The sequence below is a fragment of the Liolophura sinensis genome, chromosome 9, assembly GCF_032854445.1.
Source record: "Liolophura sinensis isolate JHLJ2023 chromosome 9, CUHK_Ljap_v2, whole genome shotgun sequence".
In the NCBI taxonomy this organism is placed as follows: domain Eukaryota; kingdom Metazoa; phylum Mollusca; class Polyplacophora; order Chitonida; family Chitonidae; genus Liolophura; species Liolophura sinensis.
This window is the reverse complement of record NC_088303.1, coordinates 29,867,686-29,892,974: the sequence shown is the minus strand read 5'-3', so window position 1 is coordinate 29,892,974 and position 25,289 is coordinate 29,867,686. Positions and strand designations below refer to the sequence as shown.

General features: G+C 39.4%; 1 protein-coding gene across 2 annotated transcripts in view; it reads left to right on the top strand.

The window, feature by feature from the left end:
* LOC135474852 (receptor-transporting protein 4-like) overlaps positions 1-20,276 on the top strand; it is a 62,299-nt gene extending 42,023 nt beyond the window's left edge. Inside the window, exons 1-4 of one of the 2 annotated variants that reach the window (XM_064754476.1) lie at positions 436-1,460; positions 12,151-12,295; positions 15,034-15,201; positions 16,316-20,276. In XM_064754476.1, the coding sequence (XP_064610546.1) occupies positions 1,198-1,460; positions 12,151-12,295; positions 15,034-15,201; positions 16,316-16,480 (741 nt within the window). In that variant the 5' untranslated portion in view covers positions 436-1,197 and the 3' untranslated portion in view covers positions 16,481-20,276. Of the gene's footprint in view, positions 1-435; positions 1,461-12,150; positions 12,296-15,033; positions 15,202-16,315 lie in introns of those variants that run through there. The other variant, XM_064754477.1, reaches the window with a different exon arrangement.
* The last annotated feature ends 5,013 nt before the right edge of the window (positions 20,277-25,289 follow it).

The following is a 25,289-nucleotide window of genomic DNA, read 5'->3' as shown; positions in this document are numbered from 1 at the left end:
CTCGGAGTGCCGATTTTGGGGGGTAACCCCAGCTCCCAAGGTTCCCGTCTTTGCAACATAATACAGTATTCACACACTCTACTCAATCTGACGCAGCCTTGATCAAACAGTATTTCGAGGCCACAATATGTGAAAAGAAGACATCTATATGCAGACACACAAATATGTATATATGAATATATCCGTGTGTTGGGACATGCTGTGCATTTTAAGTCCGTCACTGCTCGAGATTGTCTTGGATGTCTGGACTCCCGGAGGTGAGTGTATCAACCTGCTCTTGTCCGCCTGGAAACCTCACTCAGCCCGGGCGAATTCAGCACGCTTAGCTCCCCGAGACATCGATCACATGACCGGTCACGGCTCCAACACCAGCTAAGATTACCTATTGCTTTCAGATGATATACTATAGCTGACGTGTGTGTATACATTACCTGTGCGCTCTTCCTCGCTTCACAGGTATAAGTGACAGCGTGTGTCGCCGGCCCCGCAGAAGGGCAGTGCTCGTTGACGCATGCGGGAGTCGTAATAGATTGCATGGGAGAAAAGTGAACCTGGATAAAATAGCGAGTTTAAAATTTCGAATGATCGGACATTTTTAGGAACAAATTTACAATATTACGCGAAGGAAAGAGCTTACTGAGATAGTACTGCATACTTGCACATGCTCCTAGTTCACTTGGACTAAGTCCGTCGTCGTGTTGTCAAAATAGCAGATTGACGTGGTCCGTTAAGCGTCAAAGAAGTGGGCGGAACGCTGTGACAGCTTGTCCGGCGTCAACGACGTCTCTGTGGTGGGCTGATCGATCACCTAGGACTGAACTTCCGATAGTGCCTCCCGTTTAATCTGTGTATACTGTGATCTTCAAGGACAGCTAGGTTACTCTACAACATCAGGTTGTTAAGGCTTCTGGAGACAAACATCACGGAGAAGAATTTACACCAGCCCCTTACGCTGAACTTTGCGAAGTTCGTCTTGTTTCTGATGACGCTTTCGTATGTAACGTCGTCGCATTTTGGTTAGTACTAGCAAGGCTGCAATTTGGCGTTTCAAGACGTGTGATTTTATGAAATCATCGTGATGTGTGGTAGAGGCACTAGGCAAGAACTAAAGGAGATTTAAACCTCGGAACACACCAACGCTTCTCCGAGGTAGCCTTATTATATTCATCTTGTAAACATTCTGTACATTTGTTCACTATGAAAATCATGAACATGGCTTCTGTAACCACAATGACCCCCACCGGCGGTCCCACCGGAACTCCCACCGTGGGCAATTATTCGGGATGGCACGTTCCACCAGAAATTGCCAAGTATGTCAGCACGCCACCCATCAGCCCGGTCAGTCTAAACGCCATCCTTCATGGTCAGCCCATAGTGACCAGTCCTGCGATCAGTAACTCAGGCTCGGACTCCTCTGGCCAGTCCTCACCCGTGGACATCAACCTTCTCTTACAGACCAGGTAAGACTGGACATTCGCTGACCACGAGACCCCAGCAAACACGGATTCAATTCCTTCGGGGAACTCATGTAATTCTATCGCTTACGTTCAAGATAATAAAAACGTAAAAATACTGAACTCCAAAAATCGGAAATAAATTGAAAAAACTCTATAGTAGAGATAAATCTTACGTATAATTCAGAAAAAGATAAACTCTTTCGGAAGATTTGATTTTTTTTTACATTTGATCGTGCAGGTTGAAAAATTAAACAAACTATAGACTATATACCGCCATCGTGACATTAACGTGGCAAAACGATGAGCACAACAGGTGTTGAAGTCATAGAAAAGATTGAATGTCTTTAGAAAAGTCAGGACCGTTTGATTATAACAGTGGCCGATGGAAACCTGATTTCGGATACATCTGAGTAAACGCTACCATCAAAGGTATTGTTGTGTACGTATGAATTGGTCAACCCCATCACGCATTTATCGGTACACAGAAAAGCCATAATGCAACATTTTCCTTGTAAGGACTTGGCGAGCTGCGTAACACTGTTACCTCATTGTATACTACATGTCAGTGTTCTGCACGATACTGCATGTACGTCATTGCTCCAGCGTCCGTGTAACATGTATATTTACGCTACGAAATGTTATACTGCACGCATGCTGTAAGCAAAGGAAATATACCTTGTGTGTTTAAGCCTGATAACCTCTTCATTGCACTTAACTTATAGTGATGCTTGTTTGCAATATCAGTCTTAGAGTTATTCTCTAAGTGGTTACAATGTGGCTCTGCAGCAATGATAGTCCTCTCTGACTCATATGTTGGATATTTCCTTAAAAAGTCACTACGGATACCCTGTAGTCGCTTAGCTTCAATAACTATCTAGTTCACTCAATTATCCTCGATATAGCCCGTATTCGATTACAGTTGGACAGCCCCCGTCTGTTCATTGAATTCAGCGTCAAGCTGCCAGTCTCGGCTCAGTCATGATTCGGAGAGATGTCGCAATAAGGGTCGGCTTCCATTAAATATATTTGACTTCCCATTAGGGAATACAACACATTTCATTGTATTCGGCATTCTTGGTAGCAGCCTTATGTCAGCAAATTTGTGATGTAGCTGCCAAAGAGCTGTGATATTCGTTTTACCCTCTTTTCTCCATGATCTGATCACCGTCGTGTGAAATATTCTTGAGTGTATACGGCTTTAAATCCAATCAAACATTTAACTCATCTAATGAATCCGACCACTTCGATAGCCTAATGGTTAGAGCGTCCAACCCGAAGTCCAGAGACCTGGGATCAAACCCAGGTTGGGTCATAAGGAAGTATTTCAAAATGGTACCTGGCGCTCAAAACTGAGAGATTAGAGTAAAGGGAACGGGACTGATTGACCCAGTGTCAGTATAATGTGGCTGAGTGAGCGGGTCATGTCTGGTGTCTTCGGCATGATGCTTCAGTGGCGGCAGCACCTTGTCGGTATGGCCTCGACCTGCCACAAGAAGACACATGCAGTATATGTTCACACAATTAATAACTCCACGCCTTCATATGACAGAGAAATAGTACGACGTAAAAACACCAAGAATACATACATACATTCTAATGAATCGCTTGTGAGCTTACATAAATTTTTGCAGGTGGGGAACAATTATTATATGCATTGAGTTTTGAGAGGTTAACACTGACTGCACAAAAATTATGTGGGACTTTTGAACCATAGATTCTCTTACTTTCTAACTTATTACTTTGCTATACATGGTAGCAAATTGTTTATGAATGGAGGATTATGGCTTCACGCCACGTCGGCAAATTGGCAAAATTTCAGTTATATGGTGAGGACAAATTATTTATGGGTACATAATTGCCCAATATAAATCTTTAATCATATATATGTATATAGCGTCTGGTACATTGCATGCAGACTCTGGCAGTCCTACTTGTACAAGTATACAAGTGGTTGTACCCAGTAAATCGCTCAATGAGATTTACTATTCTCCTGTTGGTCCGTTGCAAATCTCTTTGAAACACACACTGATGTTTGTTCAGTTTGACAACCCTTCTGATATCTGTAAGTGGAGTTAGAAAAAAATGACGGTTATCTGAGATTTTTCTGTGGACCATGCAGATAGTTCTCAAATCAAACTGTTAGTTGTATACAGCGATGAAGTGCTTAAAGTAAACCTGATTTGCAATATACCAAGAAAAACATTTATACATGTTGATACGAGCTTTTATAAAAAAAATTTCAGAGAAATGTAAGGTAAAGCAGAAAATAGAGGTGTACGCATTCCTTCTATAGGGGTATCGCAATCGCCAATGATCGCGTTTTGAAGAGAATCCGAAAGTTTTTCGATGAAAGCGGAACTTAGTATATATAGTTGTAATGAAGTGAATTCAATAATTATTCGGCGAAAGCTACACGGAGAATGTGTAGCTGTACCGAAATGAATTCAGAAGTTGTTCGGCGAATGCTGCATGGAGCATGTACGGTTGTGCTGAAGTGAATTCAAAAGTCGTTCGCAACGGCGACCAGCCTTATGGTGGAAGGTAACCGGGCAGAACATGGGGGAAAAACTCACGACCCTCCGCAGGTTGCTGAGAGACCTTCCCACGTATCGCTATACTTATGTGATGAGCTTCAAATCAGCTGGTACACACACGGTTAAAGTGCGGATGACCATGCACGGTTAAAGTGCGAACTAAAACTTAGGTAAGAAAAAAAAAGTGGCCTAGATTTTTATGTTAAGGCCCCAGTATTCGCATTATAGGAGCTGAATATGCGATTTTTGGCCCCATAACGCAAAGCAGGATCGCGTTGCACAAAAAAACAGGGGAAAGGCATGGAAATGAACAAGAACGTGTTTCAATTGGCAAGTGGCAGTACGATATGTCACAGAACAACATAAACCCTCTTCGTTTTCAAGCCGGTGTTTATTTAACACGTATTGCACATGTCAGATTTCCAGTATGTCACAAACTGGGTCAAGCTGCTCTTTCATGCATCATAGAAATGTACGAGTGAATAGAGACACCGAGTTCTTCAGATTAAACATAACCTCAATCGCCGCCTCGCTTCTCTTTGGGCAGGATTTTTCTTTTCTTAATAACTCCAGAAAAAAAGTGCTTCACGATGTGTAAAGATTGGAAAAGATTGAGTTCTACATTTGTTAAGGGATATTTAACAAACTTTTGTTGTGTAAAGCTTTCGTCAAAGGCTAGAGAATCTGTGTGTGTATCAATATTTGGAGTATCAGTCCTTAAAGATGTCCAGGCAAACAACGTATCACACATGACCACTTTTACAGTGTATGGCTGAGCTAAAAAATGGATCGCTTTTTTCGGACATTGACTGATAAGATATTCCTAAGCTTTTCTCACCATACATGGACAACCATTTTATTTTATCTATGGCACAAACGACGTTAAAGGCTGTGCTCAGCCTTATATTTCAGATATAAGCTTGTTCATTCCTCGGAATAACTAAAGGTGATATTATCTATCATATAAGCAATTAAGGAAAATGATCAAATCGAACGATTTTTGTTTCATTTATGATTTTTACGTTTATTGATAGGCTGCTTTAACCATTTACTCACCATTTGCTTGACTCGCTCACACCATGTCTTTAATTCTTCTATATGCTATGAGTATTGAAATAGTCGACAATTTTAACGAAATGTATACAGGTCCACTACACTGAATGTCTTGGTTTCACTTTATGACATTCACACTCAGCGAGTTACCATAATTAAAATGAAAGTATCTTACTGCATGATTGAGCTCTGCTCCTCTGTTATGTATAAGTATCGCTTTCTAAAAGAAAAAATGTATATAGGCCTACTACAATGAACGTTTAAAAACTTAACAAACCTGACCGTTACTGTGGTTTCAGTTTATGATAATCAGACATAAGAAATTACCATAATTGAAAAAAGATATCTAACTACTTGTTCAAATCTCCTGGACCTGTTATCACAAAGCAATCTTAAACTCAAGTGAAAACTTGATATGTTCCTTTCATTTCCGGCAGAAATTTGTTGTACAATAACCTAACCAGAATTTACGATTTCAAGCAAAAATTTTGACCTTGTAATGTAAGAAACAACAATTTTAAACTTATTTATTTATTTATTTGATTGGTGGTTTTTCGCTGTAGTGAAGAATATTTCACTTATGCGATGGTGGCCAGCACTATGGTGGGAGGAAATCGGGCAGAGCACGCAGGAAACCCACAACAACCCGCAGGTTGCTGAAAGACCTTCCCACGTACAGTTTTAAAGTGATTTGAAATTTTGACTCAAGTCTATGCTTACCTCATGATCCCAAGGCATGAAGTAAGAACTCAGTCATGCTGTACATGGAGGATATATCCAAGGGGTTAACATTGCAGGGGTGAATGCTTAATCCATTAAGACCTTATTACTGAGATGGTGCTAAAATATACCAGGTAATGAGTGTAAGACATGTGCCCTATTTTTTACCCCATTCACCTGTCAACTTTCCTCAGTTAAGTCAAGCATAGTGAATATAGTACCTACTTAATGATACAGTAAACATCAATGGGCTGCTTTGATCACAGGCAGAATGTACGCAGTATCACACTGGATCAAGTCGCATTAGAGTAACTATGTGACAGATGTTGAGGTCATTTTTGCACTCGCCGCACTGTTAACTTAAAAAGACTAGAAGTTAAACACACGCGTGTTCATCCAACGGCATATTTTGTGAAACAGTTTTATCATTTGCACCGCAAACATGCGAATATTTAAAAACGAAATGGACAAAGCATAACTAGCAAATGCAGTTGTTTGAAAACATCTATACCTCTGACTCTATTGGATATTTTCTACATGTTAGTAAAAATAAGTCGGCCAGTTGCTTGTACCAGCAGAGCAGCATGCCGTGTGACTTAGTGTTTGACTTATTTATTTATATATTTATTTATTTGATTGATGTTTTACGCGGTACTCAAGAGTATTTTACCTATACAACGGCGGTGAGCATTTTGGTGGGAAGAAATCGGACAGAGCACGGGGAAACCCACGGCCATTCACAGATTGTTGTCAGATCAGAAAGTGTTTTATGACAATGTGATGAAACCAGATAACGCCTACTGTTCCCACAAGGGATGTTTAAATAAATATTTGGAGAAGGATTATCATTTTTAGAGAACATTTGTAGGCCTACACTCGATTTATCAGGAGGTAGTTCTTGGTGTGAAGACTTTGTAAGCGATCATTACTATTTCAATCCAACCCTTCTATTAACACTGATTTGTGCTAAGAGTCTAAGAAATTGTATATATTTATTTACTTATTTGATTGGAGTTTTACGTCGTTCTGTATAACGGCTACCAGCATTATGGTGGGATTGTACTGAGAATAACTATGACTGTTAACGCATGACGTGTGTGTGTCATCCTAAGGCCGAGTTGCGACAACTCCACGTTTCAAGGCTAAACCGATACACTGCAATAAAATAACCATCACAGCCAAATGTCGCGATATGATGATGGCAACGCTTAGCGCCATCGTAAACAACGGTTACTTGCCAAACAAATCATACAAGATTAAAAACAGAAATTATAAAAAACAACAATGGAAAAATCCACTAATCCGCTAATCACAAGACCCGTTGTGGTGTATTGATCATACGTGCATATTAATCGTTACGTCCTTGCAGCACATGCAAATTACATGATCCAGCTATTAACAGCAATGTATCTGATCATAACTGCTCAAACATTGTGAACACAAGCAGTCCGGGAGAAACCCTCCATCTCGCTGCAAGTCGACGTCGCACCGTGCAAACTGATAACCTCACAGATTACCTCCGTCTAATGACGCAGTTTCCCCCTGGGTGGCGCTATACCTGACCTCGTCAAGCACGTAGTGTCCCTTGAGCCGACCGGCACTCAATAGGTGGTGACAAAAGTGTTTTAATTAACGGGGATTTAGTTTCTTGTTATTTTTGTTCATACTTTCATGTTTGCCTCTTGAAAATACGTGTTAATATCATAGGAATATTGTAAATGCCGTTAGACTAGAAGGCTGAACAAGAAAGCTGTGCATATTATTGACTTCAGATCTAAAATTAACAATCTCATTGCTTCACCTCATGTGTTCAACATCGGAGGGATGTATCCCCATCCCAGTGATAGTCAGACATTCTCATTGATCCCCATGACCTCAGGAGGCCACTTTCTCCTCATCCCAGTAATGATGGTCACACATCCTCGTTGATCCCAGTGATCTTATAGGAGACCACTTTCTTCCCATCCCAGTAATGGTGATCAGATAATCTTACTGATCCCAATGGCCTCAGGCGACCAATTTCTTCCCCTTCCAGTCATGGTGATCAGGCATTCTCGCTCACCTCAACGATCTCAAGAGGCCACTTTTTCTCCATCCTGGTAAACGGTCATTAGACATTCTCGCTGATCCCAGTGACCTCAGGAGACCTCTTCTGTCCATCGCAGTCAGAATACTGATCATTCTCTTTGATCCCGTTGACCTCGGGAGTCATTTTTCCCCATCCCACTAATGGTGATCAGACATTCTCGCCGATCCCAATGACCTAAGGACACCACTTTTTCTCTAGGGCAATAATCATATCCTGGATTCGTTTTGTATACCTATTTAAACTATTAACTGCCAGCCATTGCACGGAACAACTACCACGTCACGAGTGTGCTTTTTTTCACTCTACATGTTTAAATCGCTGAATGCACCCTGTCTGTAATATGTCAGACTTGTGAATGGAATGGCACGTGATTGAGACAATAACAAAAATAAGATCTTGTGTGCCTGAAGTGTGAGTCTAAGTTCTCAGCACGGTGTAAGGCTGCCAGACGCCACGTGTCCACTCAATCCTGAAGTTCTGAAATAGCTAATATGTCAATTAAACTCAAGTTTTCTTCTAATTTTGAAGAAATACTACCATATTCGTCGGTCGGTTAGCTACCACGTGGCCTTAATTTTGAGTTCCTTCTTCCGAATTTACCCGTGATTTAACTGGCGCGTATATTTATTTATTTATTTATTTATTTATTTATTTATTTATTTATTTATTTATTTATTTATTTATTTTATGTGACCAGAAAGAAGTCGGTATTAGATTCCAGCAGTCCCCTGTGTCGGCCGGTGATATACATAAAGAGTGTTGTCAAGTGCGTTGTAACGCACTTAATGCAGGCGGCGTACGATGTACTGTTCGTTAGTGCCATAGACACGATTACCATTATGTATGTGAAATATTTCAGGTACAGTGTGACACACGAATCAAGTAAATAGATAAATAAACAAACGGAAGTGAATTGGACTTCCTATACTTTCCACTGGAACGTGTATTATACTTCAGCATAAGATTACGCGTTCTCTCCCAGTTGGCATCAGCTATGTCAATGAATATGGCTTCGGTTGGTGCACGAGGCCCAATTTCCAATGTAGTCAAATATACAGAAGAGAAATGATATCTCGTGAAAATGAGAGAAGTTATAAATATGCCAGGATTCAGCCTAATCAGGAGTCATTTAGTTCCACATGGACCATAGATTTGTCAATGCAACTGTTTGCTTGTGCGAAGAGTGTGTGTGAGGGACGAATTCGCGGCTGTCCTACGTAAGCATTAACCCTATTTATCAGTAAACAACAACCCCTTCCAGAACTCAGTGACTGATTTGGCGATCAGTACTCTATCTTTTTTTCCTTCCGTACCTGTTAACATTTTCTACTAGATTTTATCCTTACACCATGCATTGTTTGCAGTTTGAGAATCTCTGCACAGTTTTACCATAACGTTTGTACCGGCACAAATATTTCTAACTGGAGAATGACACAAATGAGGCCAGTGTAAATTTGAATTTAGACCGTTGCACATTCCGTACCTGATAACATTTTCTCCGAGATTTTATCCTTACGCCATGCATTGTTTACAGATTGAGAATCTCTGCATAGTTTTACCATAATGTTTGCACTGGCACAAATATTTCTAACTTGAGCATGACATAAATGAGGCCAGTGTAAATTTAAATTTATACAGTTGCACATTGTTAACCGGAACCTCTCAAACCATTATGTGTAATTTGAAAACACCTATGTTTGGATTGTATATATTTCATACTGCTTTTCACAAGCATATCGAAACAGAACTACATGCACCGGAACAAAACTTACAGGATAACATTCTACATGTTTTTGGCTGAAAAGACTCCATATTTGCATCATATTTAGATAATAAGGTGCGCTAGGTGCACTATCTGCTTTTCACGCATTATCACGCGAGATTTGTAATGTTGGAGTATTGGTATAAAGGGGAATTTGTGAGTTACGTGGCCTGTATGGCCGAGAAGGGCCAATAGTGCACTAAATGGACATTTCGTTACCATACACACGATTTTCATTATTACGACATGTTAGTTTACCATTTCGTATTATATTATGACAGTCGGATACATGCAATAAAAAAACTTACGTTACACGTATATGTTGCATATTCTTGGCAGGACAAGTGTGCCATCCTTAACAGAGACAGGTAACAAATTTGCCTGTAATCAAGAATCCTATTCAAATATGTGGCAAAGTAACCATTCGTCTGGGAAAGATTTAACCGAATTCTGCAAAACATCGGAAAGCTATTGAAACTGTAATAAAAGGAATATCTTTATCTCCTTTTTGGTAAGTTATTTGTCACTGTCGGGGTAAATATATGTACGCCCTCTATCACTGCACGCGTGTACGGTCTTGGCGAAAAAGAAAGACTTTATACGTTACAGGCATACCGTGTTTACCTCAGCCACGCATTATATCCTATTCAAACTCAATCCACTCTTTATATGACAGTCATTTTTTTTAATACAGAATCATCAGCGAATCTAAGATATGAAAACCAGTCCATACGCCTTATACGACAGGGTTTTGATTGAAGCTTTTGGTTTACTATAGGGATTAAGATTTCATGAATTGTTTACTAACATTGATGGTATTCATTGGGCTATACATGACTCAGGTAATTTACTGTATAAAACGGATATTCGACGTCCACAAAAAAAACACAACTTCTTGAATATCTGAAAGTGTTTGATGAAGGGATCATTCGGATAGACCGTTCAATGAAAACTGGACTAGCGGTGCTAATCTGTAGGCTTTATGCATAGAGAAAGTTTCCCGGTTGTGGCGTATATTCTTGAATACTGTCTGGATGGAGCCTTATAAACTTGGAATTGAATTTGCTTTATGTTTAAAGGCCATGCACCGTCTGCTGTAAAAAGTATTACGGAATATAAAGTTTCTTGTGTTTATTCGTAGTGTAGATTGACGAGAATGGACTTTTCATGCCATATTAGACAGCGCAGCCCAATGTATAAACACATCTGTTGATGTTTCCGCAAAGGTGTTTTAAAGGGATTGACTGCAGTTCTGAATCAATCAATGTATCAATGTCTGAAAGCCGTATTTATTCAATACGCGACACTCCATTTCATTTTTAATAACCAGTACATATATATGGCACATGCAGGTCCCTCGCGGAAAGCCAAACAGTACGATGTTTGTTTAAAAAAAAAAACGAACAGACGTTGGCTGTCATTGTTTACATGGATTAATGCTTTGTATTCAGTTGCACTCATGTATTTAGATTTGGAGCCAGTTTTTGTTCAGGCAGAAATAAAACAATGCAGTAGAAGGTGCTTTGCTTTGAGTATGATTTCTGTTAACTAAACTGAACATATTATCTAATTTTGTTTGGTGTTTAACGCCGTACTTAAGAATTTTTCACTGATGTGACGGCAGTCAGGTTTATTTGTAACGGAAACCCGAGTGCCTAGTGTAAACTTCCAACATTCACGAAGTACCTTAAATTTTCCTTTCTTAAAGACGCAGCGTAACCATTGAGAACTGGGGCCTGTTCCGACATTTCGGACTTATGCTAAACTTTAAAGCGTTGTCACCATGTTTAGTTTTTGGTAATGGAAGTTGAAATTTTGGCACAATTGTTCTAAGATAACATTCATGAGGAGGTACAAATGTGAAATTAACGGGCTCGAAAATAAGCTCTAATATCATTTTTAAAATTTTGACGTTTTGACTTAAGTTCGTAGAATCGGCCCCTGGCAACGACAGTGATCAAAACAGCAATACAGCGTCATCGAGTCAGCGCTTTCACCGTTTGAGCCACACTAGTATTGCAATTAGTAAGCTTAATGTTAATGATATGACTTCTGAGACTGTTCTCTATAGTGAAATCTTTTCGAAAATTAAAATGAAGATTCTTGCACAAAACGAGTGGAATAAATGTCTTTGACAAATTTCGTCGTAAAATATTGATGTTAAGGTAATGCGACTATACCGCAAACATACCAAAAGGACTTCTGTATGACTTGAAAATTGATAATCCTTATGTAACGAATTATCCCCAATAAAAGGTAGAAAATATCAGCAGACTACACAACTTGCTTCCAGGTTACCGTAGGTTGCAGTTGACATTGATAAACCCTTGATTAGTTATTGTGACAGGTTTTTAAGCTGTTCCATTGTTTTCACGGTCATATCTGAGTAATTAATATACGGTTATGTGATATATAGATGAAGATAGTAAATATTATGCCGGATTGTATTTCCTGAAAGAACCTATCCACATACATTATAAGCATTTCTGGTTTCTGTGATTGTTTTCACTCACCGTTTATTTCCTCTGTTGACAGGATGGAGCTGGTATGGCACGGTGAATTTGACCGTCTCTTCAGCCAGTACTACCCTCACGCATGGTACCTGGTGCCCACCTTCTATCCTCCCAGCGAACGCTGGCAAACGTTCAAAGACAGCGCCAAAGTCCGCTTCTCCTGTCAGGTTAGCCTTAGTTCTACCATTTCTTAACGGGCATGCTAGTTCTTCCCATATCAAATTCATCTTGAACAAAATGAGTGAAAATTCTGATATTGACGTCAGTTTTATATATTCTATATTTCATTGTACTCAATCTACATAATGCGTCAAAATATAGAGTATCAAAAATGACTTCAGCATTCGAAATGCAAAACAGATTGTTTGCTTTTTTACTTCAAGTTAGTCTTGAACCCTGTATTTCATTAACAATTGTAGTTCATCCGTAATTCCTTCTCATCTCCCATTTTCCCATGCCGCACTACCCCTGTCGTATGTTTTTGGTGGTGACAAATTCCAAACATTATTTTTAAACAAAATCTTTTAAAAATGGCTAGTCTTAGTATGTCAAAAACATCGAAGATTCATATGCGAGTAATTAATGCAAAGACAAAATTTTGAAAACAAATAAAGCAGAAGACGCAAGATTTATTTTATTTTATTTATTTGATTGGTGTTTTACGCCGTATATTTCACTTATACGACGGCGGCTAGCGTTATGGTGGGAGGAAACGAGGCAGAGTCCGGATGAGACCCACGATCATCCGCAGGTTGTTGGCAGACCTTCCCGCGTACGGTCGGAGAGGAGGCCAGCATGAGATGGACTTGAACTCACAGCGACCGCATTGGTGAGAGGCTCCTGAGTCATTACGCTGCGCTAGCGCGCTAACCAACTTAGCCACGGAGGCCCCCGGTAAAACTTAAGAGCACAGAATTAACAAAACTTCGATGCACATAAATAGATGCAATTTTTATTCAGAAGAAGGTAACATATTCGCTGCCGCTAATGAAACCTGGTTGGCAGCAATTTGATGCTCGAATGATAATTTATAATATCGCATTATAGCGTCTTCCTTGGCCAAGAATTATAAAATGATACTGCTCAATACCACATTGCAGTAGCCCCCGGCCATAAAAAGGCGTCGAGTTGTCCAGGTGAGGGCATTAATTGGAGCACGTACTTGGTAATATCCGTCAAACTCCAGCCATGTTACTCAATTGACAAGCCTGGAAAAACATAAATAGTTCTTTTATGTAGATACTGTATCCAGTTTTAGAAATTGCTAAATGTACTGGCATATAGTAGTGATTACACACATCCACTTACAGCCACCCCCACACCCACACCCACACCCCCACACCTACCCATACCCCACTCTCCTCCACATACTCGACGCATACTCACGGGCTATCGGTGTCGAGTATCCAATGCACACGACAACATTATGCAGGGGTATTACTTTAGTCTTTGATTACGTAATATCATACGTAGGCCTATAACGTCATAGTAATATTATCGCTGTAATTGTCTGCACAATGCTTTAGAGCATCTAACTGCCCAATAGTTATCATATGTGATTTGCTTTGAAGAAACACTTTTTATATTCATTTAGATTTGTTCAGTCCACGAGGAGACTCGTCTAGTCTTTATAGTACTATACACTTACAGTCTTTTCTCAGCAATAAAAATGAAGAGCTTTGCAGGCTTTACCGGCCACTTTATAAAGCCTTTTATCTGGAATGACGGCGCAAGATTTTTACTCCACATTTTTTCATATATACGAAATGTTGGACTTTGGTCAAGTGTATTTTTTTTCTGAGACAGGCTATATAGACGTGTACATATTTATATGCGAGGACTACATGCTGCTTGGCTTTGCCACCTGCTGTAAACCCGTTATATTGTTATACACCATTATTTATACTTCACGCTTGCCTTCAGTCGGGCTTCACTATTTGCTTGATTTAACATCGCTTTCCACATTATCTCCATCATGGCCCGACGATAACGGTTAAAATTCAGCCTCGAAGTAAGGAGACCCTGGATCACACCAGAGTTTTGCGATACCACTGACTTTACCTCTGTCATCTATACCGTCCAGTGAGGCCGCTACAGTTTTATGTCTTTGCCTTTGTTCTTAATAAATTTTAGTGTGGCCTCTGTAGTTTTACGTCTTTACCTCTGTTCTCTTTATCTTTTGGTGTCTTTTATATGTATATATCTATATCTTTCTGTTCTCTATACCTTTCCGCGTGGCCTCTGTTGTCTCATGTCTTTACCTCTGTCCTCTTTCAGTGTGGCCTCTGTAGTTTCGTTTTTACCTATGTCCTCTACACCTTCCAGTGTGGCGTCTGTAGTTTTATGTTTTTACCCTGTCATCTATACCTTTCAATGTGGCCCCTGTAGTTTTATGTTTTTACCCTATCCGCTATACCTTCCAGTGTGGCCTCTACAGTTGTATGTCTTTAGCCTACCTCTGTCCTCTTTCGATGTGGCCCCTGTAGTTTTATGTTTCTACCTCTGTCCTCTATATCTTTCAGTGTAGCCTCTGTAGTTTTATGTTTTTACCTTTGTCCTGTTTACCTTCCAGTGTGGCGTCTGTAGTTTTATGTTTTTACCCTGTTCTCTATACTTTCCAGTGTGGCCTCTGTAGTTTTATGCCTTTACCTGTGTCTTCTATACCTTCCAGTGTGGCATCTATAGTTTTATGCCTTTACCTGTGTCTTCTATACCTTCCAGTGTGGCGTCTAAAGTTTTATATTATATCTTTACCTCTGTCCTCTATGCCTTACGTCTTTACCGCTATCCCCTACACTTTTGAGTGTGGCCCCTGTAGGTTTATTTCTTTACCTCTGTCCTCTATACCTTTCAGTGTGGCCTCTGTAATTTTATAACTATACGTCTCCTTCTCTATACATTTCAGTGTGGCCATGGTTGGACCTCGATGAAAGGCCGAGTAATCTTCTGGTTTCATCTGAACTACAACACGAATTCCGGTTACGTCTTGTTCAAGCTGTACGGTCAGCAGTGCATGCGATGTAAGAACGGCTGTTTCGAGCACGCCATGTGGTACCCAGAGGAAGTCATCAAGGTCAGAACGAGTGTAGGACAATTACTACAGATTTATGTACAGGACATTACAAGTATTACGTCATGGACATTGTTTATGCCTATTACAAAAGCATGAAGTATGATTTCATTAGATCTGATTGGTGTTTTACGCTGTACTGATGGAGAATGAAAAACATGACTTGGATGGTAAGGCATTAAGACAATCGGCCATCCGTATTAAGGGCGGCCGAATCTTTGCATGCATGCGTCACTACCAACGTACGCCTGCATGTGTCGTTGACGCATCGATATGTAATGTTTTAATCCCACATGACTGATGTTCTTTTCACCTGATTATTCATTGTTTTGTCCTCGGATCAGGTTGGTTTGGTGCAGAGGGTATAGCCCTCATGAGCATGAGCTGTATAAGGTCATTTAACCCTTGTAGCGCCATCACCTTACGCATGTACTATTTTGGGTGGATATATTATGAACGGAATCAACTGGACGATGTACACCCTGCCAATTCACTGACCTATATATATTCATGATATGATAATAAGCTTATTGAGATTTGGTATCGCATGCAGCGGGAGGCCAGTTTAGGGGAGTGAGCTACGTGGTATGGCCGTGCCTTTGAACGTAGCAAGCGTCACTTACATCTTACATTGTGTTTTTAAAAAATCTTCGGTACATTATGAGATACTTGTTCTGGCCCACTAACGGTCCGAACCCGAGCTGAACACACTATGTGTAATCGGAACTTGATATGTGTTTGATAATCGGGGCCTGACATCGGTTTGGTAATCGGGACCTTATATTGGTTTGATAATCGGAACCTGACATAGGTTTGGTAATAGGGACCTTATATTGGTTTGATAATCGGGACATTACATAGGTTTGGTAATCGGGACCTTATATTGGTTTGATAATCGGGGCTTGATATGGTTTTGGTAATCGGGACCTCACATGGGTTTGATAATTGGGACATGACATAGGATTGATAATCAGGACATGACATGGGTTTGATAATCAGGACATGACATGGGTTTGATAATCGGGACCTGGCATATGGGATTGATTATCGGCACTTGTCATTGGTTTGATAATTTTCATCAGACATTTCTCTATTTTTATTCCCCACCGATGAACAGGTCATAGGCAATGTTTACAACCGAGTGGGCCAGATTTACTACGGCTTTGTGCGCCCACCCCTCAGGATTGATCGTCGGGCGGGAAAACCCCGGAATCAGCATAACGCCGACCTGTGCCAGGCATGCAAAGAGGGACTCTGCAAGGAAGAGTGGGCCTTCACGTGATAACAGCGCCACCTAGTGACAAGCTTTAAAAACCATCTTCCAAAGATTTAAATCTCATTCCAAGTCTATGCAATATGCAATATAGCGACAAGCGGATGATTTTATCCGTCAGACGAGGTTTGTCCAAGTGTGATGTGAAAAAAAACTCCAAAAAGCAAACAAAAGCTGAAAAAAAAGTTTTTATGCGCATGTGCTAATGGTTATATCACGTGACATATGTGTGAGAACATGTAATATTAGGTCATTTGTTTATCGATATTTGTTTGATATGGTTGTCTTTTTGTTTTTTCTTATTGTCCTGCATATATATGCCTTTTAGCGCAATTTTACGCATTAATTATAGCCTTCTAAAAAAGACATTTACCACATTTCTTTAAAAATATTAATATTTACATTCCTTTTTCACGCGTCACTTCCATATCTACAAAGTAGCTTTTTACTCGTGTGAATGTAATTAAAAAATGGTCTTGGAATGACCACATGCATCTGTGCAGCAAAGGAGGATATTCATATTCGCCCATTTCATATATTAAAAGTTTTCTTTTTGGAGCCCATGTAGATGCATGTAAATTTTCAAATAATTAATGATATAAAATTCGTCAAAAATTTGCCACGGAGATGGTAATTTTTCAAGAATGAATGATTTTTCTAGATAGCACATGGGCACTGTGAAAGCCGCACACAATTTCATTAAAAGCCAGAAGATATTGTTTTGTTGCATTTTAATGCGTGGCAAAACATCCCTTAATCCCTGAATAATCGAAACGTTATTTTAGGTACCGTGTTTGCATATCGTCATTAGGTGTTACCTGGGATTAAGATAGACGTCTGTCTCAATCCCAGTTGTTACAGTATCGTAGACACCGATGGAATAATAAAGTTCACCAATACATCGAAATCATCGAAAAATAAAATCTTATAATTGATTTTGCCCCAGGCACTGCTTTATAACCAAGTCAGTTTACGTAAAATGACCATATCCCACCAGAAGTATGTGTATTAAACTCAGTTCTTTCAGTTCAACGTTGACTTTTACAATCTTATGCGAAACAAATATGGAGTTTTTTTACATATACTTGCTTCTATCGGAGAAATATCGTCCTGGTCTGAATCTCACTGTGTTTTCACAGGAGAAAATAGTTTTCAAATATTTACCCCCAATTAAGCATACGGTATAAAGTCAACATAATTATAATCTTACTAAAGGAAAACCTGATGCAGCAGACAAGGAATAGAATATTGCATTCGCAAACACCTTCTCACGTGCATGTAAACTGATAGATATAAATTTCCCCACATTTTCAATACAGTGCTGGAAAGATTTGTAGGGATTCAGATTTTCTGAACCTATTTCCATTTGGTCCATATTTTGTTTTCCAACATTTTTGTCAGTTCTGTTGCCTGTGAATAAACTTTATTATTATAAAGTTTTTGATTGGTCATTTTTCATCTTATCACATTGCTCAACAAGCATACAACCTATGAATATCCATTGTTCACAGTGACGTTGCAGGACCCAGTTGTTCGAAAGTGTATTAGCTAATACTGGTATAAAGTTCCTTTTTATAGTTAAGATTTAAGCCAAATTCAGCAGTCGTCCAAAGTCAAAGTATAACAGGAGCAGATTTTAGCTCATGTTAAATATACTGTTACGTAATTAGTTTTTGTCTAAGTACTAAATTGAAGACTTGGCTTGACGTTATATCTGGTTTTGAGTCTTAAAATAGTTCAGAACAACCCGGACCTGAACTGCAAAGTGTTAGACAATCCTTCCATCTGTATGTGTAGGTAGGTAATCAGCATAATCCCACCTTGATCCGCGCACTTTTCCCCCTGTCTGTTGTATACACATATATCTTATTACTGTTGTAGGGTGATGTATACTTCTACTTGACTTACAATGATCGATATAGTGCACGCGTCCAGCTGTCATAATGTTGCTATTATACCTTTGTACACGTGATCTTGGTAAAATAATTGCCCATGATGTAATTATCGTCCATATTTATAACCGCGGGTGCTAATCAGCTCACTTATAACGTATATATAAGCGCATTCCCATTATGGCTGATCTATAGAAAGTGGGATTCTTTTAGGTTTTTCTATTGGCTTTATGTTATACTTTATAGTGAATCTACTGCCTCGTAATCAAACAAGAACTGTATAACAGTGCGCAGATTTTTTATTTGGTTCTTTAATTCCGAACTTCATTTGGCCTATATGTGCATATTTAGTTCTTGGTTTGCGCACAGGCATAATCCTTTCTTGGTACGCAGTGGTACAGCATTTTCCGTGGTAGCTTTATTTTACGTGTTACCATGTAACGACTATAGGAAGTCTTGTATAATATTCCACCGTGGCAAATAAACGCATTTTGATACAAGAGCCTTTACTGAATTTGTAGATAGCCCTGTAAGATTAATATTTTCTGAATATATACACGGTATAAATTTTTTTTGTGAACTTATATTTCCATGCATAAATACGATTCCGTATTTGAAATGTCTGCCCCTTGAGTGACAAGACGGTAAAATTTATACACGCGCTCAAAACTATGCATGTATTCAAAACTAATGCATTCGCTAAAATATCTCACTTTTGAGTGTGTGTATATATACTATACTACCACCCACCGACAGTTTAGAGTGTTTTCGGTTATTACGATCAATATACCTTTCATATATAGTAGCCATTTCGCTGATCACTATCAAGCTGTTATAGCGCGTGAAAAGGCGATAGTTTACGCGCCATAAATTGCTCAAACTGCGAGGAGTTCATGCACGTGAAATCTCATAGCTTATCATTGAAGAACATCATGTATAGAATGACATATACAGCATAAAATTTCATATATACATATTACCAGTTGTAAGCCTATATGATTGCATTCGCGCATGTTCATGCAAATTGGCTTCAGCACGATCAATGAATTTGGTTGTTTGAACATAACGTAAGCAAATTCTTTATCAAGGGAAAAGTTCAACCACGTTCGTCACGTTGAAAGTGCCATGTATATACAAATGTATTGAAACATAAGTCCATGATTGAACATAATTATATTGCCTGATATAAAAGGTGTAAGTGGCTTTACAAAATCCAAATGGAGGTTTGAAAATCTGTGTCTACAAAGATCTGTATTCCAAAGTATTGGAATTCTAGCATTTATTGCACACAAAAACAGCACGATTTGTCGAACCCACAGTTCGTAATTTTACGTAAGGATATCAATAATTTGCACTATTACTTTTGATAGCATCACGATTTCAGGATGTTGCACTTGCAATGACCTGCATCATTTTTTGCAGTTATATACAGCTCGTTATTATAATTACATATTAATGATCACCACTTTGAGGTTATAACTATATTGTTAGCACAAACCAAGCCGGAGGGGAGGGGGGGGGGGGGGGTTAAACTTTTATCGCACGCTATATTTTTTTCTGGCTTCTCTGTGTGATGGATCTCTAAACAACTGGCCAAATGCACCTACCAGACATCGTCCTGCACATTTTCACACTTGTTAATGGACACGTGTGTCCTTATTTCTGCGGCCTTTCCTGTATTGTGTACGTGTGTTTCATTACATGGAAGTTACACTTTTTACAGTGTAATCAATTTGCCTTACAATCCTGATCACAATTTTGTTCATTTATATAATGTATAACCTCAGGAAATCAAAAACAATTTTCTTCTGTTAAAAAGTTGCAACTATTTCTTTCATATTTTATTGTTTTGTCTGTTTGTTCAATTTGAATGTGTTAAGGCGTGCTCTATTCTTAATGTTGATGTTATAATGTGTAGCTATTCTTCATATATATATATACATATATATATATATATATATATATATATATATATATATATATATATATATATATATATATATATATATATATATATATATATATATATATATATATATATATATATATATATATATATATATATATATATATATATATATGTCTATTTGAGTTCGAGCTTCCATACTTGTCCACTGAAATTGTGTTAACTGTGTTGAAAAGAAAAATGACTGCGCCACCCCGGGGAATGCTAAATGTTATAATGACGTTGATGCTGAGAACTACGGTTAATTTCGGTTTTAAAATCGGTGTAGTTCAACGTATATGAAAAATCGACATCAGGGAAATGCCAGTCTTGAACGCAACATATACATTCCGTATCATCAGCTCGTGGTGAACCAATCCAGAAAATAGTATTACAACGTCCCTTAGGAATATACCGTGCATTTGGTGGATGATTTGCTGAGAATGGTGGGTGACAATTATCCAGATGTGCCAACAAAAGGAATGTACAGTATATGGCAGTATGGCAGGCTATGGAATGGTTTCTGTAGCACGGTCATCATGGTTACACACTAATCAAAGATCGGGTTGTCAAGATATTTCAACTGACACGAAAGTCTGATTTATGTGCCTGCATAATAGTAACGAAGAATAATTATGTGTGTTCCATTTGGCAGTGTGCACTCCATGTTTCACTAAACACTAGATATCTCTAAGTTCAGTAAAGCAATTGTAACTGTGCGTATTTGCGATGGAAATTGTCTGTTTATTGGACCGTGATTGATATGGAAATTGATTTGGCATATTCATTGTGTCACCAAACACACGAGTCTTCAAGTGCCACGTGCCATGCCTTTGTCTATGGAAAGCTTTGTCTATTTAAGCTTGCAGAAGGCATGCGAGTTGGTTGTCGGTTGTGATTTTTGCAATGCATATCAAACTTTATTCCATTTTGTTTACTGCGTTTACTGTATTTGAACTTGCAAAAATCCTGTGAGTTGGCTGTATTTTTCACAGTGCATACATATGAAACTGTATTCCGCGTAGATAACTGATGGAGCATTCCGTTTTCAATTTACACCATGCGAAACCGTTCACCACTTTTTCGGTGTTATATGTGTGAACTATATTTAACAACGTATTTGTATATATTTAATATCAACTAATTAAAATACATCTTATATTTACCGAAAAAAACTTTTGTGTTTCATGTTTTCTTCGTGGTTGGGATGTAAAATGCTATCTTAAGATTATTTACGATATTTATTTATTTATTTATTTGGTTAGTGCTGTTGTAACACTTTAATTGGTCAGGTTTATGACTAGAGAAGTCTACATGGAGATTCACAGCCAGGAGTAAACCACTGCCTGGTATCTGGCATTGGCCAGGGGTCATGGTCAAGGTCATGGCCTGAATGATTTATTTATTTATTTATTTGATTAGTGTTTTACGCCGTACTCAAGAACATTTCACTTATACGACGGCGGCCAGCATTATGGTGGGAGGAAACCGGGCAGAGCCCGGGGGAAACCCACGACCATCCGCAGGTTGCTGGCAGACCTTCCCACTTACGGCCGGAGAGGAAGCCAGCATGGGCTGGACTTGAACTCAGAGCGACCGCATTGGTGAGAGGCTCCTGGGCATGGCCTGAATGACCTACAGTGTAGGAACTACATGTATACTGAGCTATTTGCTTCGATATGTTTTCCTTGACATTCTGAGCAAATATATTTATTTATTTATTTATTCCTTAAGTTACTTTGAACTGTTTTTTTTTTAACCGTACAATCAAGTGGAAGAATGTTTCAATAGCACATATCGTGTGTCAGATATTTGCTTATTTATACATTTGATTGTTTTTGTGCGCCACATCTGCGAATCTTTCAGTCATACATACACGATGGAAGCCAGTTTTATGAAGTTACCAGGCAAAGTCACCGAACTTGGGCACGTTACTGACGAGCATCTCTACTTGTATCGTACAGATATGCACACCATATTGGTGGAAGAAAAGTCATCTTCAACGAACGGAGCGTTGTGCACCGCCTACTCTCAACAATGCCTAACGGAAAGCAATATGCGAAGTCCACAAAATTTCTGTCCATGTCCGGGATTGAAATCGCGCCTGGTGTGTCCTAAAGATTGAAATACATACAAGTATGCTTAACTACTCGGCCACGCTACTCTCCAGCTCGAAGCCGGGGGACTACGGAATCAAACCCGGGTCGGGTCATACCAAAGTCTTTAAAAATGGTACTTGCTGCTACATGGCTTCGCGCTAAACAGTGAGAGGTTAGAGTAAGGAAACAGGACTGCCTAGCCCTGTGTAGGTAAAATGTTACAGAGTGGTGTGTCATGTCTGATGTCTTCCGCATGATGCCTCAGTGGCGGGGGCACTTTGGGCGACACGGACTCGCTCTGCCACAAGAACGGACAATATACACGCATCTAATGACTCCACGTCGTCATACATGTATGACTGAACAATTGTTAAGTATGACGTTAAACCCAAGCAAACATACATATAGACATACTACTCTCCGGCAGTCAGACAAAAGGTTAGAGAAAATACCTCACCCCAGAGTCTATATCGCTTCCTGAAGACAGAACCTGCGACGACAAGTCGTTCCAAGCAAGTGAAAAATGAACCCAAACTCATGCAACTTCTGATTTGGAACATTATTGGTCAAAAGCTCCAGGAGTGAAATGGATATCTACATCTTAAATTAAAAAATATTACTACTTAAAAGATATTACATCTTCCGAAGTCTGCGATGGAAACATGTAGCCTCTGAATTGGTCAGTCTCGACTTCAAATCACCTAGTAATGTTCAGCTGTTGAAAAGCATGTATATGTAATCCGTCTTTTCGTGATAGGAGAGTTTTTAAATATTTCGGGAATTGCTAAATGTGTGTCTTTTTCTCATACTGGCTTCCTCTCCGGCCGTACGTCGGATCCAGCAACCTGAAGATGGTCGTGGATTTCCACCGGGCTCTGCCCGGTTTCCTCCCACCACAATGCTGGCCGCCGTGGTATAAGTGAAATATTCTTGAGTATGGCGTAAAACACAAATCAAATAAATAAATAAAAGATTTTATTAAGTCACTTAAAATACTATATGAAAAACCGATACTGTGTAATGAGTCATGTTACTTATTTCTTATACATTCTGCAGGAGATTCCAGTTCAGGCCAGCTTTCCATGTGCGGTGTTTCCATCTAGGATAGTTTCTTGTTCCAGAATGGGGTAACTAAGCTCTTGGCAAACAGTGTTTTTAGAGTTGGACGTTATTCCACGTGGAGTCTGTAAGCAACCTTCGGACGCTCGCGGGTTTCCCCCGGGGCCTGCCAGGTTTTCTCCCACATCATATAATGCTTGCCGCAGTCTTATAAGACAAATATTCTTGTGTGCCACGTAAAACACCAATCAAATCAATAAATTAAATTCCAGGTGGACATTTTTACAGCAGTGTATATCAACATTGCTTACCAACGCGGCAATTTTCCGCAATTTTATATAATGTTCGGATAGAATAGCTTATTGACTGAAAAAAAAAAACTGGTTGGGTAGTTTCCCAAACGGACAGAGGTACAGTAAAGTACTTTACCCGGGCGTTTCTGTTCATTTATGATTCGAGTGTCAGCACGAGATAGGGATGGTGCAAAATCTACGTGAACATATATGTATACATTATGCCTATCCACGTATTTAGTTTCGTTTTACAGTACACATAACCTAACCTAATGGGCACATATTTGCCTGACCTCCTTCTTGAATGTATGCTCATGGGCATGCAGTACCTGATAGACACCATAGACGAAAACCATAATTAATGATTAACATCTATTTTCGCTACCCTCTTAAAAGTTATGCGAAAACTGGCTACACAAGAACATTTTACATAAAATACATAAGGGTGTCATACATACGTAAGTTTTATGGATGGACACTAGTTCCCGAAGAGAACGGGCATGTTTAGACAAGTGACCCCTGCCTAGGTATCAGGAATACACGTAAATCCAAAGGAAGCTCAAGTAAGCTGAGTCATCCAGATCTCGGTGTATGAATGTTTTACGCCATTCTCAGGGATATATCATCTAATTTATAAGAACGCAATCAGATTTATGGGAAGAGGAAACTGCGCAGAGCCTAGGGGAAACATCCCTACTTCACCGGGTATAAGAGAAGCCTAACAACCAGGGATCGATTCCAAAAATACAGTTTTGACCAGACAAAATGCAAAATTTGATTTCAAAGACTTACTAGTATATTGGGGCCTCACGTATTAACACTGGGAACAATTAGCCAGTAATATGTCCATATAAATTGCATTGTGGAACCCCTAAAGCCGTGCAGCTCTCTAGAACCTCACTGGACAGGGGCTAATATGCACTTCGGCAAAAGCAATCATGTATTTATTTATTTAATTGGATTTAAGGTATTACTCTAGGGCATTTCAAATGTACCCGTTTATATACGGGTGAAGGAAACTGGAGTAACAAGTGTAACTCACCAACTTTCCCACATGTGATTCGCAGATTTTCAGCCACAAAGCCAGCAAGGGAACCGATTTCCAACAAACTTCACGCAAGACCACATAAATGACCCCAAAAGCTCACGCTACAGTCAATTGTTACCACACCCTCCAGAACAACGAAGGAAGAGTAATCAGAGATATCTCGTCCGGGGTTGGGATTCATGCAACATCTTGTGCGACATAGCGACTGAAAGAACGAATGAATGAATGCTTGGGGTTTTTATGACGACGAAGAGACATTAGGTGTGTCTCCTTGACCAGTCCATGCCGCCAAAGTCCTGCCACCACGGAAGTATCATGTCGAAGACACCAAGTAGGCCTATGACACTACAGCCAGTCACATTATACTAGCCAAACAGTTGCGAAGCGATGCAACAAGAAGTACCGTTTTTAAAGTCTTGGGTCCGACCCAGATTTGATCCCGTTCGAGGCGGACGCCATAACCACTAGACCACCGCAACGGT